The 21,787-nt window shown below is 43.3% G+C and overlaps 1 protein-coding gene across 5 annotated transcripts in view; it reads right to left on the bottom strand.

Annotated features, from left to right (window-relative positions):
• MYO1D (myosin ID) overlaps positions 1-21,787 on the bottom strand; it is a 341,746-nt gene that overhangs the window by 78,257 nt on the left and 241,702 nt on the right. For all 5 annotated transcript variants that reach the window (XM_063959995.1, XM_063959994.1, XM_063959998.1 and 2 more), the window contains 6 exons: positions 8,590-8,685; positions 7,326-7,442; positions 4,739-4,942; positions 4,496-4,641; positions 2,018-2,132; positions 1,740-1,910 (listed from right to left, as the gene is read on the bottom strand). In XM_063959995.1, the coding sequence (XP_063816065.1) occupies positions 1,740-1,910; positions 2,018-2,132; positions 4,496-4,641; positions 4,739-4,942; positions 7,326-7,442; positions 8,590-8,685 (849 nt within the window). The remainder of the gene's footprint in view (positions 1-1,739; positions 1,911-2,017; positions 2,133-4,495; positions 4,642-4,738; positions 4,943-7,325; positions 7,443-8,589; positions 8,686-21,787) is intronic.

Below are 21,787 nucleotides of genomic sequence, written 5' to 3'. Positions count from 1 at the left end.
TGATCGCAATGGCTGAGTAAGTCTGGAGCTACTCAGAAACTGCTAAGTAATTTCTATTCGCAATTCTGCAAATCTTTCGTTCGCAATTCTGCTAAGCAAAGATACACTCCCAGAGGGCGGCGGCTTAGCGTGTGCAATGCTGCTAAAAGCAGTTAGCGAGCTAACAACTCGGAATGAGGGCCTATGTGCAGTGCAGTGGGGCAGATATAACATGTGCAGAGAGACTTAGATTTGGGTGGGTTGGGTTCAAACTGAAATCTAAATTGCAGTGTAAAGGTAAAGCAGCCAGTATTTACCCTGCTCAGAAACAATATATCCCACCCAAATCTAACTCTCTCTGCACATGTTATATCTGCCCCCCCCCCCCCTGCAGTGCAGCATGGTTTTGCCCATTAGAGTACAAATTTGCTGCTGCGATCAGGTCTGAATTAGACCCATAGGACCATGAGGACATCTAAACATGTCTATGCAAATGCATGCGACCAATTTCTCTGAAATTCTATAACCAGATAGGTTCAGGTATGATTACAGGAAATTTGTTAGTGTGCTGGGGGGATACCGGGGGGAAGGGAGGGGGGGGAAGCAACCCCCCCCCTCTCTGTCTGCTGTTTGTGACTCCTCCCCCTTTCTAGCACCTGATATATAATTATCTCCAGGAATGATTGAGCAACTGCCACTGTTTGCATTTATGAGAAGGCACTGAATGGGAGCAGTATTTGGAAGGTATGCTGTTCTTTGTAGTGCTAATGGAAGATCCTGGGGGTGGCTCCCGGGTAAGTTAGTCCTCTGTCTGGATGCGTTTTAGTATGAGCCTTTATCATGAGGCCTTACTGTAGACAAATCACATGGCCCTATGTGGGCACTGCCATTATGTAGTGTTACAACTGCTGATATCAGAGAAGCCTTGACACGGCTCAGCAGCTAAACATGTCTCTGAAATTCTATTACCAGATAGGTTCAGGTATGGTTACAGGTAATTTGTTAGTGTGCTGGGGGGATACCAGGGGGGGGGGGGGGGAAAGCACACACCCCTCTGTCTGCTATGAGGACATCACCAGCATTTACAGGAGATATGCACACAATCATTCACCATTTCAAATAAGTGAACTTATAAAGCCAAAAAAGAAAATAAAGAAAAGAAAACAATAAAAATTTCACTAAAATAAAATTTATGGAACGGTAACTCCCAGGTGGTCCAATGCATAGGTTCTCAACCACGCTCCTCAAGGCACCCCAGTGTACCAGATTTTAAGTTTATCCATGCTTGGCCACAGGTGACTTAATTAGCACCTCAGTCAATTTGATTAACCATCTGTGCTGAGCCATGGATATACCTAAAACCTGGATTGCCTTGAGGACCACATTTGAGAACCTCTGGCCTAGTGTAACCCACCTACACTCTATAGGAGGCGAAGGAGAATAAGGAGCAAGCTAACTGTGCAAGGGCGTTTTAAGAGAGGAGGCCGTCCGTGTAAAGTATCTGTGCATACCTCTCCCCTCTCTCGCCCGTGTATACAGTGAATGGACTCTGGGACTGTACCAGAGTCTGCTGGGCATTCAATGACCTCTGGAAAAATGGTGTCATTTTCCTGATGATTTTGCATCCACCGGTGTTGAGGTATGTTTAGTCCACTGGTATAAGGTGTCGTTCAACATTAATTGAAGGTGCACTGCACACTGATTATAGATACACTCATGAAACTGTTACGCAATCGCTCTCCCTAATCCACCAACATTACCTTCCTGCTGGAGTAGTGAGCATGTTTCCCCAGCTGCTTGTTTAGTGCATCCAGGAACATGGGATCTGTCACTTTCCCCACATTCATGCAGGCATCATCCAACAGCGCAATGATCCCACGATGTTGCTGTTCAACAAGATCCACGATGATCTGGTTATTAAAATAATCTATCTATGGAATGAGAAAAACAGTAGACGTTATCAGACAAGGAAGACTACTTGATGATGGGTCTTTGTGTGTAGATGGGGTGCATTACTGTACAGTCTGACAATACTCACATGTTTCCAGGGAATTCCCTCTCTCTGATATTCCTCTTGCTCTTGGGTCAAGACAAGTTGAATGAACAGCTGTTGTAGTTTCTCATTACAATAATTAATGCAGAATTGTTCAAAGCTAGAAAACACAGATAAATCACGAGGATTTTCATCAAACAGAGCAAACGCTAGGACTGTCTGCCGTCATAAATGTCACTTTCTAAAAAGTGAAATTAATTAATCACACATACATATATAAATATCACTTAAAAAGAACTGATGACATTTGAAATATTTGTTTTACACATTCTGCTCACAGCATAAAGTTTCTGCTTGGGAGAGAGCATAAAGAACAGTCCATCCTGTATGTAAATGCAGGACATCTGCTCAGAGCGTTGGCATTCTGGGAATGGCCTGGAAGTAGCAGTCCATAGAGTCCTGACTTTCATGAAGTGATCTGTACTACCATGTATATCCAAGGTGATTCGTTCCATCTTATAGGTGTACCAGAAAGTGTTAAATTGTGGCCAATAATGAAGGGAGGAGTAGACAATTTCCAATGTGAAGCAATTTGGCATGTGACAGTGTTTAATATGTGTTTAACCAGTTTCTGCATTGGGCGCAAGGTATGAGGGGTGGGACAAGATAATATATATATATATATATATATATATATATATATATATATATATATATATATATATATATATATAAATGCAAAAGCCCTCACTCACTCACTGATTCATCACTAATTCTCTTACTTCCCGATATGTTAGGAAGCTGAAATAGGTATTCTTCATGTGGGAAATAGGAAAACTACGGAATTAGAATTTTAATAGACCTCCTCTAAGGGGATGAAAAAAGGGTTGACATAATGACGTCATTACCGATGGGTGACTTGCGTTGCGTGAAGGATAACGCCCAAACAGACAATTGGATCAAAATTTGGATTGCATCTCCAGTGTGTACAATTTAATAAACTACAAAAATGCAAAAGCCCTCACTCACTCACTGAGTGACTCATCACTAATTCTCTTACTTCCCGATAAGTTAGGAAGATGAAATTTAACATAGGTATTCTGCAGGTGGAAAATAGGAAAACGACGTAATTAAAATTTAATATAGCTCCCCTAAGGGGGTGAAAAGGGGGTTGACATAATTACGTCATTATCGATGTGTGGCTTGCGTTGCGTGAATGATAACGCCCAAACAGACAATCGGATCAAAATTTGGATTGCACCTCCAGTGTGTAGAATTTCCTAAACTGCAACTTATTAATTATGTGACAGGTTCTGCTTTAAGCAGCGATCACCAACTAGAGGTTCTCCAGAAATTGACAGTACATGATGAAACTTAAAATTGGAGGAGAACCAGAAATTAACCTAAACTTGTCAAAATGGTGAACTCAGAAAGTGCTCTTCTAAATTAATTAATCACTCACTGTACCTACATAGCAGGGACACATTCCCTGGAACACCTGTCCTCTGCCCCATGGAGGCCCCTGATGATATCAGGCCTTCATAAAGGAGGATAAGATATGAACTCTTTACTGGGGAACATAATTTCTCAAGCTCTGTCCTCAGGACCCTGAACAGTTCATATTTCCAGGTCTCCTCACAGAATTGTAAGTGAAATAATTAGGTTCACTTGTGGATATTTTAAAATATGTCAGTAAGTAATGTATACACTTGAGTACCTGCTAGGTGACCTGGAAAACGTGAACTGTTTGGGATCCTGAGGGCTGAGTTTGAGAACCACTGCTGCAGAGGAACAACTCAAATGAAAATCCCAATGGTGTGACTGCTGGTGCTGGGACTAAGATGGTATTACATTGGCAGCATGTCAAGTAGGGTAGGGGACATTATGCTCGGCAATGAAAAGCAAGTTACATTGGGTCTTCCCAATGCAGAAGAAATTATTAGAATGTTTAAAGCAGATATAAAAAAACAAAAAACAAATCCAAACTGGATTGCCTTTTAAAAATTGCTGCTTTAAATCTAACACCTAAAGTGCCCAAATCTCATACCTGCTGCAACTCACAGGCTATTAGTTAGGCCTCTGTCCTATCTTCTATCCCTAGTAAGTCACATGTATTCACCAAAGATCCCTCCCCCATTGATTATATACAGTATGTTAAGTGATACACATCAAAATCACCAAAGTGCTCCTTGTTAGTGAACTTTCTCAAGGCAAGAAGCCAACTTTAGAAAAAGACAGGAACTTTAATATACCAACTATTCATTTATCATGTGACATGCAATGTTCTGATAGCCAATTTTATCTGGCTCTGAGAAATACATACAGAAGAGGGAGCAGTGGCTCCCAACAGGATGGGACACTGACGTGAGGATCTTGTGGCAACAAAGTTCATACATTCAAGCACCAATTTTCCGAAATTATGATAGAAATGTAAAAAAACAAAAACCCAAAGATGATATTAACAGCTGATCAATAAGATGTCTCATTTAAGATCTTAAGATCTGCATTAGAAAATCATCCCACCTGTTATTGTCAAAGATCTCAAATCCATATATGTCCAGCACCCCAATAACAGTGTTTTTCCCATGAACAGCTGCATCTTGTTTTTTTACATCAATCACATCATTAATACGACTCACAATCCAGCAGAACAGGCGTTCATAGATGGCCTGTGGGATAGAGAACAGGTCATCAATAGGTTATCCATTTACAAAGTTATTGTTATATCTGTCAGTACATCAATCCAATCCATTAGCCCTCTATTACCTTGGCAAAGGCGTCTCTGCCGTAGCTAGCCTCTTTCTCAGTGTGCTGCTTGTCTATAACATCTCTGCCAGTGGCCACAGTCCTGAACAGGAGAGCCTTCTCCAGAAGCTCAGACTTAGAACTCAGCAAGTCAGCCACTACAGAAACAACTTTACCGTTCTCAATCAGTGGGGTATCTCCATCTACAATAAACTTGAGGTTCCCCTGAGAAAGGAACACCATGGAAGTAATTAAGGAGAAATAAAATAGAGATCACCTTCACCAAAATTCTTATATACTTCACTAGAAGTTCCAAACCAAAGATAACGTCTGTCATTGTCCAATGTCCTTGGGTTTGTAGCACTTTTTGCGGGTTACAGTCGCTAGGTCGACACAACTTAGGTGGACACTCATTAGGTCGACCACTGAAGGTTGACAATGCCATTAGGTGACATGCATTAGGTCGACATGCACTAGATCGACAGGTCAAAAGCGCAACATGAGGTTTTCACATTTTTTTTATTTTTTCATACTTAACGATCCACGTGGACTAAGGGTGCATACACACGGTGAGATTCGGACTTATCCGATTCTCACGGTGCGACAGGGGGCCGGGTCGGCACTTAGCCAGTATCGCAAGCACATAATAACTGTGCTTGCGATGCTGGCTATGTGCGATTTCAATCCTGACTATCTCTTCTATAGAGATAGTCAGGATTGACTTGCCTGCACAGCCTATTTTTTCTTCCGATGCCGACCGCGCGGGGCCGCGCATCGGCATCGGATCGGGATCGCAAGGTGACTGTCACCTTGCGATCTGCACTATATTTTCTTCCGATTCTGACTATATAGTCAGAATCGGAAGAAAATATCTTACCGTGTGTACACACCTTAAGATTGGAACGGCAATCTGTGGCGAGCGAAGAGAGACATCTTGCCCGAAGCATGGCGAGCGAAGCGAGCCCTGCGAGGGGACACGGTGCACTAATTTGGGTTCCCCGTCACTTTACGGAGAAAACTACACCAAAAACCTCAAGTCGACCTAGTACATGTCGACCTAATGCATGTTGACCTTCCATGGTCAACCTAATGACTCTCGACCTAAGTTGTGTCTATCCAACGACCCATACCCCTTTTTGCTGCATTGATTTCAAACTGCTGATGATGGCCATGAGCAGTGAGAGGTGCAGTACTATTTAGATACACTGCAAAGCAAAAGAAAGCAAGTTACTTTGCAGCTGGGCAAAACCATGCTGATGTAACATGTGCAGAGAGATTTAGATTTGAGTCCAAAATTATATTGACATTGCAGATGCAAGAGCAGCGAGCATTTACCCTGCACGCAAAACAATAAATTGATTTGCTCCCCATGCAGTACAACATGGTTTGTATAGGTGCAAATTTACTTGCCTTTATTGCTTTGCTTCCAACTCCAAATCAGACCTGCTCGGTTGGAAACTGTATCTATCTATTCATTACAGATTGATATAGTATTATATAAGCAAAATTACCTGTTGGTGGCAGTAAGTTCTGAAAAGTGAGTGACCTTCTTACGGTACACAGAATAATACTAGTTGCAGAGAAGTGGATGAAAGTTAAGTATTTATCTTTCAGTTGGAATAATCATTTAAATTGAAGTACGGCAATTGGTGCCCACATTTAGGGTTATGGATCAAAGGGTTGACAGCAAGAAGGTCAACAATGTCTAGGTGGACTCCAAGTGGTCAGTATGAACATGGTCGATACAGATATTGCTGACATATGAAAATGTCGACATGAGTTTTTGATAGTTTGTTTTGGTGTCAAAATTTCCCTTACAGCATGTGGACCCCAAATGAGTGCACCGGGTCCCCTCGCATGGTGAGCGGCTTCAGGCAAGGTACCGCTCACTGCTCGGCACAGGTTACTATTCCTAGTCATAGGCCACGTGGATGGTAAAGTATAAAAAAGTCCTAAAAATGAAAAAAAAAAAAAAAAATCCCCAAAAACTCATGTCGACAATATGCTGTGCCAACCATTGTCATGTCGTCCATTTGAACCTGTTGACCTTTTAACTGTGAATCTATAATCTGGATACCCACATTTAGATGGGAAAAATATATATTTGCCAACAAGGGGGAACAAAAAGCAGGATCTTTCAGCAAGTACAAACTAAGAAGGGCAATGTGCCTTTTAGGTAATGTAATTTTTTATTGTCTAATAGTGGTTATTACGGTTTCAAAACATCAGTATTTTCACATTTTACAAATAATCCATGCACCATCGCACTAGGCATCTCCATTACAGGCAGGCTGAACTTTTCCCTGAAAATAAGGGTGACACATGACTGGAGAGCATTAGATAGATCTTGATGAGCACTAAGTGGCATGCTTTGTCCCAAATATGCTACAAGCACATCATACTGTACTTTTTATTGTAATATATATATATATATATATTACATTACACAGCTTAAGAGGTGTTCTTCTTGTGCGCAAAATATGCTAAAAAAAAAAAAGGAGTCCAAAATATCAGAGCTACCAGACGAATTCCCGCCATAAAAATAAAAAAACACATTAGAGACTTTTGCCTATTCAAGTGATTTCCAGTATATCTCAAACCTACTCACCAGATGCAGAATGGCAGCCAAGATTTTGTAGACAGTCTGAATTTCCTCTTGTTTAAATCCAATCACCTTCATTGCCTCCGAAACTTCTTTGAATTCTGCTGCGTCATTAATGGAAGACTGGACGGGTGGGAAATATAAAACAGAAGAGACACGCATTTACTGCTGCTAAAGTATTTCCATGGAAAGGGCCACATTTTTTACACATGTGTGTTCACTGAACAGATACTATATGATGTCATCCAATCTATAAAATCTTCTAGATAACTGGGGATGCTAAAAACCTTTAAATGGCTGTGTCAGGCCCACCAGCTGCACAAGAGTTATGGGAGTAATAGGCCCTACACACTGGCCTATTTTCTGAAAGATATGAACGATCTCGTTCATATATGAACGAGAACTCGTTCATATCTTTCAGTGTGGAGACTCCAGCGATGAACGATGCGCGGCCCCGCGCTCGTTCATCGCTGGTCCCCCGTCGGCTGTGCATGCAGGCCAATATGGACGATCTCGTCCATATTTGCCTGCACTTCAATGCAGCCGCGTGACGGGGGGAGTGAAGAAACTTCACTCCCCCCGTCACTGCCCCCCCCGCCGCCGGGTCGCTCGTCGGCCGTATCCGCCGTCGGGCAGCTCGGCGGCGGGTCTGCCAGTGAGTAGGGCCCTTAAGAGCTACAAAAGAGCAATTTGCATACCTCCCAACAGGAGCCATTCCAAGAGAGACAAAATACTCTGTTCCTGGGCTTCCCCTTAAATTATGATTGCTGTCACCTGTGTTGAATTAGTTAATTGATGAGAAAGGTGTTTCAACACAGATGACAATCTAACTTAAGAGGGAAGTCCAGAAGCAGAGCATTTTGTCCTTCCTGGCACGGGTCATGATAGGAAGTATGAATTTGCACCTTGGTAAAACCATAATCATAGCAGGTGGGATAGATTTTAAATCTTAGTTATAGTTGGAAAGAATATGTCCGTGCTGAATTCTAAATTTCAGCATACATGCATAGCTCTCTAACATTTGTTTACTAGATACAAACATAATCAGTATTCTCCCGGCATGCAAAAAGATATATGGACTTGCACATTCTCTAGTTTATTCCAGAAGCAAATTGTTAAAAAAATTTTTTTTTTTGCTCTTACTCCGAACTCTTCATAAGACCCAACGGGAACAAAGACAGAGGTAAAATTAAGGACTGGTAAAGGACAGAACAAGTGATGTCTTGTTTGCTAAACAACTGTGTGGAACAGTTTTATTAATTAATCTCACCTTCAGCTGAGCCAGTGATCGGGTATATGTGTAAGAAGAGATATCTTTCTGGATGTGAAGGGAACGCAGAGTTTGCTCTGGTGCTCCTAAGATTAACTAAGAAGAAGAAATGAGTGTCATTTTATAAAATAAACATACTTCATCAATTCATTAAACTCGAGTTGCAGAACTTGACTATACAGCTTCCAAAGCACTTTACCTGATAGGGATAGTGGCCCTCTTTCAACATGGATTGCTATTGCTACTAAAAGTGTGTTTATTTTGCAATATCAATCGCGAAGAATCGCACAGGTAGTTGCTGCCCAGAAATGGAAAAAACGCCCACTGCATTTTTGCGATCCATACAACATTAAAGGGGTAAAGTCAATCTGGCAGAGTATCCAGAAATCTGCACATGCTGTAGTATGCAAGAGAGCGCAGAGGAAATCAGAAACCCGCCTGCCGAACAGCCATGACACACCTGCGTTATTGCCACCACACCCACAAAACGGCATGTAACCACCCCTAAACGCTCACTTCCTGTCAATGTGCGATCGCATCGCTTTAAAATTGCAAATGCACTACAATTGCAATGCCGCTTCTATTTGATTTTCTACATCCCTGAAAAAATTGCTAATTTATTGAAAATCGATTTTGCATTTGATTTTCAAATCAAATTCAATTTTGATTCATGTTGTCAAAGTCAGAAAAATGTCTCAATGCACGTTGCCATATTTGCACCGCACACTGGTCCGCGCTGCGTGTGCGTACGCTCTCCCGTGGAGGCGCATACCCGCAATAGCGTGCACTCGCAGGCGCGGTATGCGCATTTACGGTAGAGTTTATATAGTCGTAGCGTGCGACTCATTCGTTACATATTTTCACAATTAATGTAGTTTATAGATCATGGTCCCTTTGATAGATTCTGAAAGTTTGGTTAAAATACAATGTCCCAGAGCTGAGGAATCCCTCTTTATATCGTACGAAGGGTCTAACAGGAATCATACAGCAGTGTTTGGTACCCATCGGAAGAGTATTTAATTAGCAATATTCCGGTGTTGGTTTGGAGCGTATTAATCGCTCGTGCGAATAGTTATGGACATAAGAAGTTTATGTCCATTTCTATTAATTACACATACTCAGGTATGCGGCGGGAAACCCAGTTTCCCACCCACCTGAGCTGTTGGAAATCGTCACAGCCCACCTGTATGAATCACCCTATGACCTTTTGTTATGATGCAGGGCCGAATTCCTTCGGCCAATGGACAATGGGATTGTAGGACCAGGAGATTGCATTGTGTGTGGGGCATAAATAGGCAGGCCGACCACATCCAGCTCTCACTCTCTCATCAACGGTTATCTGCTGATAGCCGGGAGCTGGATATCGAGGCGCAGGCGATCATACCCTTTGTGCGTAAGTTTCTCTCCGTTATCATTGTCTTTCTGTGAGCCAATCTCTCTCTCTCTCTCTCTCTCTATCTCTCTCTCTCTCTCTCTCTCTCTCTCTCTCTCTCTCTCTCTCTCTGTTCTGTTCTCTCATATCTCCCCTAGACTAGGCTAGTATTGTATTGTATTAGATAGTATTGTATTGTATTGCATTTAGGTCAGTGTAGTATTGTCTTTTTGTATTTATTGTTTAGTTCTGTGGTTAGGAAGTCTCTGTTATATTGTAGTGTATCATTTGTACTGTTATCCCCTTTTTACAAGTATATTAGATATAATACAGTTAATAGGCTTTGGAACCTAAACCAGTATCTGTGTATTCTCTATAGTGTTAAGTGTTCACTTGAGCGTCGGTGACGCTCAAGCAGCTTTGTAGTTAGTCAGGTTACACAAGGTTGCACTTACACCCTGTACTCACATTAAGGTATTCTTTGTATTTCTTTGGTATAAGGTTTAAACATTAAGGTATAGCGTTGTGAGCGTCTGCACCGCTGGTGACCTCCTCGTGGTCTCGAGCGTAAGCTACGCCATAGCGAATCATTACTCTAGTCATAGCCAATAACGTGTCCTGTGATCCCTGGGCCGTGAGCGAACGTGACGCTTGAGCGTCTCGCCTACGGCTGAGCGATCGTTACGCAACTAGCGTACCATTACGGTATTTCTTAAGTAAACAGCGTACAGTGTTCTTAGCTTCATAAAGGGTTGTTTATACGACAAAGGAATTTAGCATTGTCAATTGGGGACTCGTCCTATCCTTCTCATATCTGCACTAGGTAGATCAGCAGACATTATCCCTCCAGCAAAGGGTGGGAGGTTGTCTCATAGTGCTGGCGGGATAAGCGTCTGCTTCGCTTAGATAAAGAGTGCTGAAGGAATCCGGGAACCGGAAGTAAGAACAAAACGCTTGTGTCTTTTTAAAACTGTTTATTTTTCTTTTGTCTTGCGTACGCACGCATATATCTGCATTTCTGTTTCATTTTCGTATATCACTATTCCTGTTTGCCAATTTTATAGTTGATAGAAAGTGCTAAAAAGAGATTTGCTGTTATTTAATAGTAGAGGTAATAGTTAAAGTATAGAACAACACACGGTTTGTCTGAGATACAAGGCAGTCAGTGTGGATTGCGGTAGATGATCAGGGATCATTTACATTGATAAAAATAGAAATTGTGTTACGGTGGATCCTTTGCATTGCGTACACGTGTCGCTAACAAAGACTAGTGTACGCAATCCAAAAGGCAGACGCACGCAGCGTTCATTACGCAACGTAGCGTCCGGTTACGCCCACGTAGCTCAAGCTGTGATAAAGTGAAGTAACGCAAAGGCGATAAGTAACGCAAAGGCGATAATTAACGCACAGCGGTAGATAACGCAAAGCGGTAAATAACGCAAATCTATTTTTGGAAAAATCTGAAATTTAGTTTAACAGATCCTGCTCCTAATTGGTAACACTTTTGGCCTAAAGACAATTTCTGCGCAGAAATAGATATAGAAACAAAAGTGTACATGTGTTGAGTGAGTGTGTTTTGTATACAAAAGTTTATATAACTTTAAGGTGGAACCAAAAGGAAAGCCGGGTACTCGTCAAGGGACATACGTGTAAGTGACATATACGGTGGCTAGGGAGGCATCCCTGGTTAAATAATATTTGAGCATTAGAGTATAGCGGACCATAAGGTAACAAGACCAGGAGGTCATAAGGTAACAAGACCAGGAGGTCGTAAGGTAAAAGGTCCGCTATAAAAGTCCAGTGGCACAACGCCTGGGGTGTTGGTGCAGAACCCATATAGGCCATAAGCTCTTGCTGAAGGAATCGCGGCCGGAAACATCGATTCCATTGATCTTTCAGTACAGGACAAGTAGTGCTCGTGTACTGAACGATTGGACCGCACGTAATTGTGTGCAGTAGTTAGTAATCTGACCTAATACCATTAGAGTAAAGTGGTCACAAACGCTATCTGTACATTCTGACGTGATTTGTGTAATTTTTTATTTTTGGAAGGGAAGTTCGCTGGTCACTCAGGAACTATCTAACAACCCCAACTTTACTGGAAAGAGTAAGTGTCCTGCGGGTAACCCTCATATGTTCCAGTAAACTGAAGGTTCCATAGGGGCCCTGTATCGAGTACGCCAGCACCATATCGGTGTGATCAGGTCGTATTGGTCGAGGTGGGCGAGTGAGTGGGGTACTCGGTAAACCGCCACCGCCGGCCTACTGTGGAGTAATTTGGTTGTCTGTAAAGGCTTGCTGAAAACCTTGATATAGAGATCCAAGGAGGACTAAGCAACACCTGCAGACTATGGGGGCCAGTTGCTCAGGTAGGGGGCGATCAACCCTGGTTCAGGTTGATTCTGTGAACCGACCAGTTGGGTCGGCACGATATGTAATGTGTGAAAAATATGGAATTCACACCGAATCTTTATGTGATGAATGGGAGAGAATGACTGTACAAGACAGGGACAATTTCCCAAGAATAGGTAGCTTCAGTCCAGAAGTGTTACAAAATTTAAGGAGGAGGATATGTCTCGTAAAATCAACAAAGAGACGAATTCAACATCATGATTGTTTACAGTTATGGCACCAGGAAGGTGAGATACAGAGAGGTTTGGCTCTGGCGGCAGGATCTGGGGCAGTCAGGAAGTTGATTGCCACAGCTCCTCCTCCACCATACATTGCAGGAGAGAGGTTGATTGCGGAGAGAAACGCACTGGGTTGTAAAACACAAACTCTTAGTAACACTGTAAATGTTAATGATGTTAACCAAATAACTCATGCAAGTATTAACCCGTGCAAGATGTACCCTGTTTTGAACCTTCCTCAGGAGTGTGATCAAGAAGACGATTCAGCAACAATTTCAGCTCTCTCTCTTGCAGCCACCATAGCAGAGACCACAGTAGGCACAGCGACACCCACGAGATTAGTGAAAGCCCCTAGCGGAGGGATAGGTGAGGTCGTGTCAACGGGTAAGTACGGCACCATGCACTACACTGAAACAATTGTACCACAACAAGCTGTAGAATCTACACAGGAAGAGGCTGTTAGAATTGCTCCTGTAAGGGTAATAGCAGTTCGCAATGGAAAAACAGATGTGTCTGGAGCCACTCCCATAAGGAACATTGCCATGTACACTCCATTTTCCAGAATGGAATTAAGAACAATAGTGTCCGAATTTCCTGACCCCAGGAAGGATTTAGTTGCTAGCCAAAAATACATCAGGGATCTAGGTAACACTGTAGAACCCAACAACAAGGATTGGCAGATACTGCTAAGAGCTTGTTTACCTTCCAATGTTGATGCAACTCAGTTTTTAGCTGATTGTGCATTGGATAAAGATGTACCGCTTACAGACGTGTACAACAAGGATAATGTAAAAAGGATAAATTTACAGCTAAAAGAGTATTTCCCAGCCGTTGTTAAATGGAATAAAATATTTTCCATTAAGCAAAAGGAGTCCGAAACGGCAACAGAATATTTTCACCGGGCACTATTAGAAATGGCAAAGTACACGGGTATAGAAGACATAAAGACCAACCCAAACCATCGAGAAGTAGCAGTATCTGTACTGATGGATGGTTTAAAGGAAACATTAAAAGCTCGGGTACAGACCACACAACCATGTTGGCGAGGTCTGTCAGTGTCCACATTGAGAGAGGCTGCTATTGATCACGACAGAAACATCACTAGGCACAGAGAGTCGCAAAGTGATAAGTTGATGTCCGTAAGTATACAGGCGCTGACCACAAGGCAGCCTGCGTATGTACCACCGAATCCTGTGGGTAAGGCAAGTGTAATAACATGTTTTTCTTGTAACAGACCGGGACACTTTGCACGAGAATGTAGAACAAAGAATGTACAAAGATCTTTTCAACCCCCTAGACAACAACACAACACACGACATTGGGAGCAGGGTCCACAGAGGCGGAGTTTTGAGCCACATACAGGGGAAACAAAAAGATATCCCCCGAACAGAGATTGGCATGCCTCTGGTAGTTCCCAGCTAACTCCCTCACAAGTAGTTGCTGCCAGCGGGATTCAGGGAGGTCAGCATACCCAATAGGGGTGTGGCCATACCTGTAATCTGCAGCCAGTTAAGTTGATTGCCAGTCTTGGAAGCGAACCAGAGATTGCAATCAATGTGGCTGGTAAAACTTTAAACTTTCTTGTAGACACAGGGGCGGCCAAGTCAGTGATAAATTCGACAGTGGGCATGAGAACCACTGGTAGGACAATTCCAGCCATGGGAGTAACAGGAGTAGTCCAGCACTACCCTGTTAGCAAACCAGCCGAGATTACAATAGGGCCTTTGCATACCAAGCATTCCTTTTTGCTGGCTGCATCTGCACCAACTAATCTCCTGGGGAGAGACTTACTATGTAAAATGGGTTGCGTCATTTATTGTACTCCTGAAGGGGTATTCTTGGACATTCCTGAGAATCACGCTCAGGAAGTACGAGACATGTTAGACTCCCCATCAAAATTAATGTCACATTCCATTATGACAAATAGGAATCCATCCCAAGTAGAAGAGATGATATCTCAGATACCAGAGTCACTTTGGACAAAAGATGGACAGGACACTGGATTAATGGCAAACGTAGCTCCAGTAGTTGTGCAAGTAAAAGATGGTAGGATAACTCCAAAAATCCCACAGTATCCTCTGAAGCCAGAGGTGGAGCTAGGAGTTTTTCCCGTAATAGAGCGCTTGCTACAACAGGGCATTCTAGTAAGAACGTCCAGCACCGCAAATAGTCCCATCTTCCCTGTTAAAAAGAGTGGGGGGAGGGGTTACAGGCTAGTGCAGGATCTAAGGGGGATTAACAAAATAGTTGAGAGTCAGTTCCCCGTAGTGCCTAATCCAGCTGTCATCCTAATGCAAATTCCTCCCACTGCCAAATTTTTCACTGTTATTGACCTCTGCTCCGCTTTCTTTTCGGTACCTCTGCACCCTGACAGCCAATATTTGTTTGCATTCACATACAGAGGAGTCCAATACACGTGGACTCGGTTACCCCAAGGTTTCATAGATAGTCCAAGTATATTTTCTCAGGCTTTGCATGATTGTTTACAGTCTTTCCAACCAGACAGTGGATCAGTATTGATACAGTATGTGGACGATTTATTACTGTGTTCAGATTCACTGGAAACATCTCTGAAGGATACGAAACAGCTCCTGTTTCATCTTTCAGACACAGGTCACAAGGTTTCCAAAGACAAGTTGCAATTATGCCAAGCTAAGGTAAAATATTTGGGACACTGTCTAACACAAGGACTGAGACACCTGACCGCTGATAGAATCCAAGCCATTAGAGACATGACACTGCCACAAACCCAGCAACAGATCAGGACGTTTTTAGGAATGTGTGGGTATTGCCGTAATTGGATCCCAGGGTTTTCCATATTGGCGCTACCTTTGCAGGAAATGGTCTCTTCAAACAAACCTGATCGGATTTCGCATACAGACGAATCTGAAACAGCATTTGAGAGACTCAAACAGTGCCTAACGCAGGCACCAGCACTAGGTATGCCAGACTATGGGAAACCCTTTGAACTATACGGAACAGAAAGTGCTGGGTGCGCAGCAGGTGTACTAACACAAAAACACGGTGATGCCAGTAGGCCAATTGCATACTACAGCGCTCAGCTAGACACGGTAGCGCGATCCCTCCCCACATGCTTGCGTAGCGTTGCGGCGATAGCATTGCTAGTGACGAAAAGCGAAGATGTCGTGCTAGGCCACAACCTCACAATCCATACACCGCATGCGGTATCTGCCTTATTGAATTCTGCCCAAACCAGACACGTCTCATCTGCAAGGTTTACAAGATGGGAATTGGCATTAATGGCCCCCGTAAACATCACCATAAGGAGATGCAGCGCATTAAATCCTGCAACATTTCTCCCAGGTGTGCCTGGTCAGACACAAAGGGTGGAAGGTGAGAGTGATGGGGAAGGAGGATTTAATGCAAAGGAAGATACACATGATTGTATGGAATATTTGACCCAAAATTTTACCGCAAGGCCTGACATCAGTGACAATCCACTGGAAGATGCAGAACTCACGTTCTACACGGACGGTAGTTGTCACAGACAGTCAGACTCGGGAGACTTGTGTACTGGATACGCAGTCGTAGATGACCAAGACACCATAGAAGCGGAACCGCTAGGCCCACCTCACTCAGCCCAGGTTGCTGAACTGGTCGCCCTAACCAGAGCATGTGAATTGGCTAAGGGTAAGTCTGCCAATATCTACACCGATTCTAGATACGCGTTCGGGGTAGTCCATGATTTCGGAGCGCTATGGCGGCTCAGAAATTTCATGACGGCAGCTGGTACACCGATAGCGCATGCAGCTCACATAAAAAGGCTTCTAACAGCGATACAGGAACCCGACAGAGTGGCTGTTATCAAATGTAAAGCACATACATATAGCCAAGACCCAGTATCCCTTGGTAACAGCCGAGCAGACGAAGCCGCAAAGCTTGCAGCTGCTACCCCCACACGGATAAACACCACACAGTTGATGGTATTTAATACCATCAACACACAAAAGTTGTGTGAGATGCAGAATTTGTGCTCCACACAGGAAAGAGCAGTCTGGAAGGCAAAGGGATATGGCCAGGAGTCCTCAGGGCTCTGGACGGATGGACATGGTAAACCAGTGGCCCCCAGGGCATACCTTCCATGTCTGGCTGAAGCAGCTCACGGGCTGACTCATCTAGGCAAGGAGGGGATGTGCAAATTGGTAAGAGCATACTGGTGCGCCCCAGGATTCTCCTCTCATGCGGGTAAAAGAGCAATGTCATGCCTTACCTGTCTGAGAAAGAATATTGGAAAAGCAATACCTACAGAACCATCCCATATCCCACCTGCCGGCGGCCCTTTCCAGGTAATACAAATTGACTTCATTCAATTGCCCCCATGTCGAAATTTGAAATATGTACTTGTTTGTATAGATGTTTTCTCGAATTGGGTCGAGGCTTTTCCAGCAGCTACAAATACCGCTATGTTTACAGCTAAGAAAATTGTGCAGGAATTTGTATGTAGATATGGTATCCCTAGAATCATTGAAAGTGATAGGGGTACCCATTTTACAGGTGATGTCTTTCAAGGAATGTGTAAATTGATGGGTATTGATAGCAAGCTGCACACTCCGTACCGTCCACAGGCGAGTGCGAAGGTCGAAAGAGTGAACAGCACTATTAAAAATAAATTGAGTAAAGTAATGGCAGAGACAGGATTGACGTGGCCAGAAGCTTTACCCATTGTTTTGTATAGCATCAGAACCACTCCCAGGTCCCCTCTTAACCTGTCCCCTTTTGAAATCTTGTTTGGTCGACAACCGCATGTCATGATTCACCCTCAGGATGATTTGAAATGTAACAATGAAGTAACTGTAAAGTACTTGATTAACATGAGTAAGCAGTTGAGGAATCAAAATGATAATCTGAAGTTGATGATTCCTGATTTACCAGATAGTAATTGTCATGACATTGAACCTGGGGATTATGTAATGATACGAAATTTTCTACGCTCAGGTTGTCTTATTGATAGATGGGAAGGACCATACCAGGTCTTATTGACTAGCACCACAGCATTGAAGGTTGCTGAGAGAGAGACTTGGGTCCATTCATCCCACTGCAAAAAGGTGGCCGATCCAGAGAAGTCCCGTGATAAGGAACAGACGGTAGAGGTTGTATCACTGGAGTGTCTGTTCCAGGAGGACTGAGGCGGCACCTGAGCCTTGAAGACCGAAAGCAGTTGTCGACTCCCTTCTCCCTTTTATTGTTTTTCTCCACTTCCCAGCCCCTCTCCCTTAAAATTTCTTTTTCCCCCTTCTCATTCTTCTCTATTTCCTCCTCAAAGATGGACTTGCCCCAAGAGACTGTGATCCGGATTTTGATGTTAACCATGATGTTGACCAGAGCAGTCTGTTCCGGCGAGAGTACCATAGAGGTCGAGAGAGGTTCTGGAATGGGTTCCGATTATGATGATGGAGGCGTAGTTTTCCAAGATCAACCAAACCAACAAGCAAAGGCGAGTATCAGAAAACGATCCGATAGAAGAAATTGTGATGGATTGTTAGCTGAAGAAAATTGTATCTGTAGGCTCTGTGATAATCTGGTTGAAGATGGATGCATAAAGAAATGCCAATCTAGTTTTAATATCCATATAGACCGGCATCCATTGAGTGACTATCACTCCTTAGTGGGTAACGTGTTAAACCAAACAGATTGTTGAGTATGCTCTCAAGTACCTCAGGGTCACAGCAAATCAGGGCTAGTACCATTTCCTTTAACGTTAGGGGAGGTACTTGAGCTAAGTGGTGGGAGACCGGTGGACCGGAGGTTTAACATCTCCAGCCCTCCTAGTTTGAAGCTCCACCAATACCATGTGGATAGGTCCCTCTTATGTTTTAACATCTCCAATCCCAGAAAACCGGGAAATTGGGAAGTGTCATGGAGCAACCTTACCATGACCTTTTCACACAGAGCAGATAAAATGCCTACAGATACAGAGCTCGTACGCCACATAGCCAGTAGAGGAAAATCTTTCCGGTATCGATATACCTTAGGAAATAGGATTACTAGAGTTGGAGAGGTATCACCAGGATACTGTGCACATATCGTACAAACCGATACGTGCATTAAGCAGATGGAAGAATTAGGGTCAGGAGATTTCACCTGGAAGGTTTGTAACATGATCATGTCCTTCTCCGTCCCATATGTTCTCCCCGATGATGCATATTTCATATGCGGGAGAAAGGCGTACAAGTGGCTTGCCCCAAACTCTGAAGGATTGTGTTATATTGGAAAAGTATTGCCTGAAGTGATGACTGTTACACATGACAAAATGAAGGACATACACCGTGGTGCCCAAGCTCCTTATACTCACACTCATTACGAGCACCGAGTTAAAAGACAACTGTCAGAAAGGTTAGAGCATCCGGCCTCTGATCTTATCCATGAATCCACCGGGATTCAGGTTCTGGTAGCGTTAGATTTCACTCGTACCGCTCGGGGAGTGATGAATTATAGATACATTTCCGCACTCGCCAATTTGTTAGATAATATCACTGAAATGTATGATGACACGTTTAGATACACTGGAAGAGAACTTCAAGCTTACAAAACAGAACTGGTACAGCATAGAATGGTTCTTAATTATCTTACAGCAGTAACAGGCGGATATTGTGTTACATTAGCAACACAGTACGGCATAAAGTGTTGCACGTATATCACGAACAGCACCGAGGACCCGGTAGAGGTCATAGACCAAAAGATGGATGATATTCTCCAATTGAAGTGGGAATTTCGTCGAAAACACAATCTCACCCTTGCTGCTGTAGGTAATGAGCTGACTAGTTGGGTGTCATGGTTGAACCCGCGAAATTGGTTCTCCGGTTTGGGAGAGTGGGCTCAAGGAGTCATAATGGATGTTGGAAAGTTTCTACTATGTATCTTGGGTGTCGTTATATCGATTGGATTGATATTTAGATGCGGGCAGGCTTTAATGAGGTGCAAACAAAGTACAAAAGTGATGAGCTTGAGGAGTGAGGAAACCATAATTAACCTGGATTTGATTTATGACCCAATGATAGAAACCAGGATGTGATGAAAATGCGATTATACGGTCCGTTTCTTTCACCTGTTTTTCTGCTTTTCTCCAAGATACAAAGACCCCCTTGGACGAGGAAGCTGACGAGACGAGATGTATACAGACAACGGATTGACCAAAGAAGAAGATTTGACAACTTTACATATGGACACTTGATGAACTTTGCCATGGATCCCCAGTTTCCCTAGTATTTTTAAACTCACGCTAGCCCAACATTTTTGTAAATCTGATGGCACTGACAAAGCTTGTTGCTCATGCCTAAGGAGCAAAACAGCGCAAAGAAGACGACTCTCAACAGATACCGAACACAACTTCAACAACAGATGTACATTTCCCTGACATAGAATATCATTGCATTTTTCGTAAGTGTTCTTTATCTTCATCTCTACAACCCTCAGGTAATGACACACATAGACGATAGGGAATACAGGCACAGATATCAGCAACCACATACCTCCCCCACTCATGTATCATCAACTAAAATGTGCTCCCCATTTTGTTCAAAATCCGAAAAGAGCTCGGTAAAGTTTGACAGCCCATCCACAGACCTGTACCACAGGATAAGAAGGAATTCAAATGTATACTTCGCAATACCTCGAAGCTTGATTTACCACACGTACGGCACGATGATACATGACCCTCCAAACATGGACTCATACACACATGCTTCTGCTTTCTCACTAGGTCATACCCTCTTCACACCTACTCCACTCTTCTCCCCTACCCAACCATGGAAATCAATTAACCCCTGACTTACATTTTTCTCCTTAAATGTTTTGTGGCAGTTATTATTGACTGCCAAAGGGTGGACTGTCAAAGTCAGAAAAATGTCTCAATGCACGTTGCCATATTTGCACCGCACACTGGTCCGCGCTGCGCGTGCGTACGCTCTCCCGTGGAGGCGCATACCCGCAATAGCGTGCACTCGCAGGCGCGGTATGCGCATTTACGGTAGAGTTTATATAGTCGTAGCGTGCGACTCATTCGTTACATATTTTCACAATTAATGTAGTTTATAGATCATGGTCCCTTTGATAGATTCTGAAAGTTTGGTTAAAATACAATGTCCCAGAGCTGAGGAATCCCTCTTTATATCGTACGAAGGGTCTAACAGGAATCATACAGCAGTGTTTGGTACCCATCGGAAGAGTATTTAATTAGCAATATTCCGGTGTTGGTTTGGAGCGTATTAATCGCTCGTGCGAATAGTTATGGACATAAGAAGTTTATGTCCATTTCTATTAATTACACATACTCAGGTATGCGGCGGGAAACCCAGTTTCCCACCCACCTGAGCTGTTGGAAATCGTCACAGCCCACCTGTATGAATCACCCTATGACCTTTTGTTATGATGCAGGGCCGAATTCCTTCGGCCAATGGACAATGGGATTGTAGGACCAGGAGATTGCATTGTGTGTGGGGCATAAATAGGCAGGCCGACCACATCCAGCTCTCACTCTCTCATCAACGGTTATCTGCTGATAGCCGGGAGCTGGATATCGAGGCGCAGGCGATCATACCCTTTGTGCGTAAGTTTCTCTCCGTTATCATTGTCTTTCTGTGAGCCAATCTCTCTCTCTCTCTCTCTCTCTCTCTCTCTCTCTCTCTCTCTGTTCTGTTCTCTCATATCTCCCCTAGACTAGGCTAGTATTGTATTGTATTAGATAGTATTGTATTGTATTGCATTTAGGTCAGTGTAGTATTGTCTTTTTGTATTTATTGTTTAGTTCTGTGGTTAGGAAGTCTCTGTTATATTGTAGTGTATCATTTGTACTGTTATCCCCTTTTTACAAGTATATTAGATATAATACAGTTAATAGGCTTTGGAACCTAAACCAGTATCTGTGTATTCTCTATAGTGTTAAGTGTTCACTTGAGCGTCGGTGACGCTCAAGCAGCTTTGTAGTTAGTCAGGTTACACAAGGTTGCACTTACACCCTGTACTCACATTAAGGTATTCTTTGTATTTCTTTGGTATAAGGTTTAAACATTAAGGTATAGCGTTGTGAGCGTCTGCACCGCTGGTGACCTCCTCGTGGTCTCGAGCGTAAGCTACGCCATAGCGAATCATTACTCTAGTCATAGCCAATAACGTGTCCTGTGATCCCTGGGCCGTGAGCGAACGTGACGCTTGAGCGTCTCGCCTACGGCTGAGCGAT

The sequence above is a fragment of the Pseudophryne corroboree genome, chromosome 3 (genome assembly GCF_028390025.1).
Source record: "Pseudophryne corroboree isolate aPseCor3 chromosome 3, aPseCor3.hap2, whole genome shotgun sequence".
In the NCBI taxonomy this organism is placed as follows: Eukaryota; Metazoa; Chordata; class Amphibia; order Anura; family Myobatrachidae; genus Pseudophryne; species Pseudophryne corroboree.
This window is presented reverse-complemented; position numbering and strand designations above follow the sequence as displayed.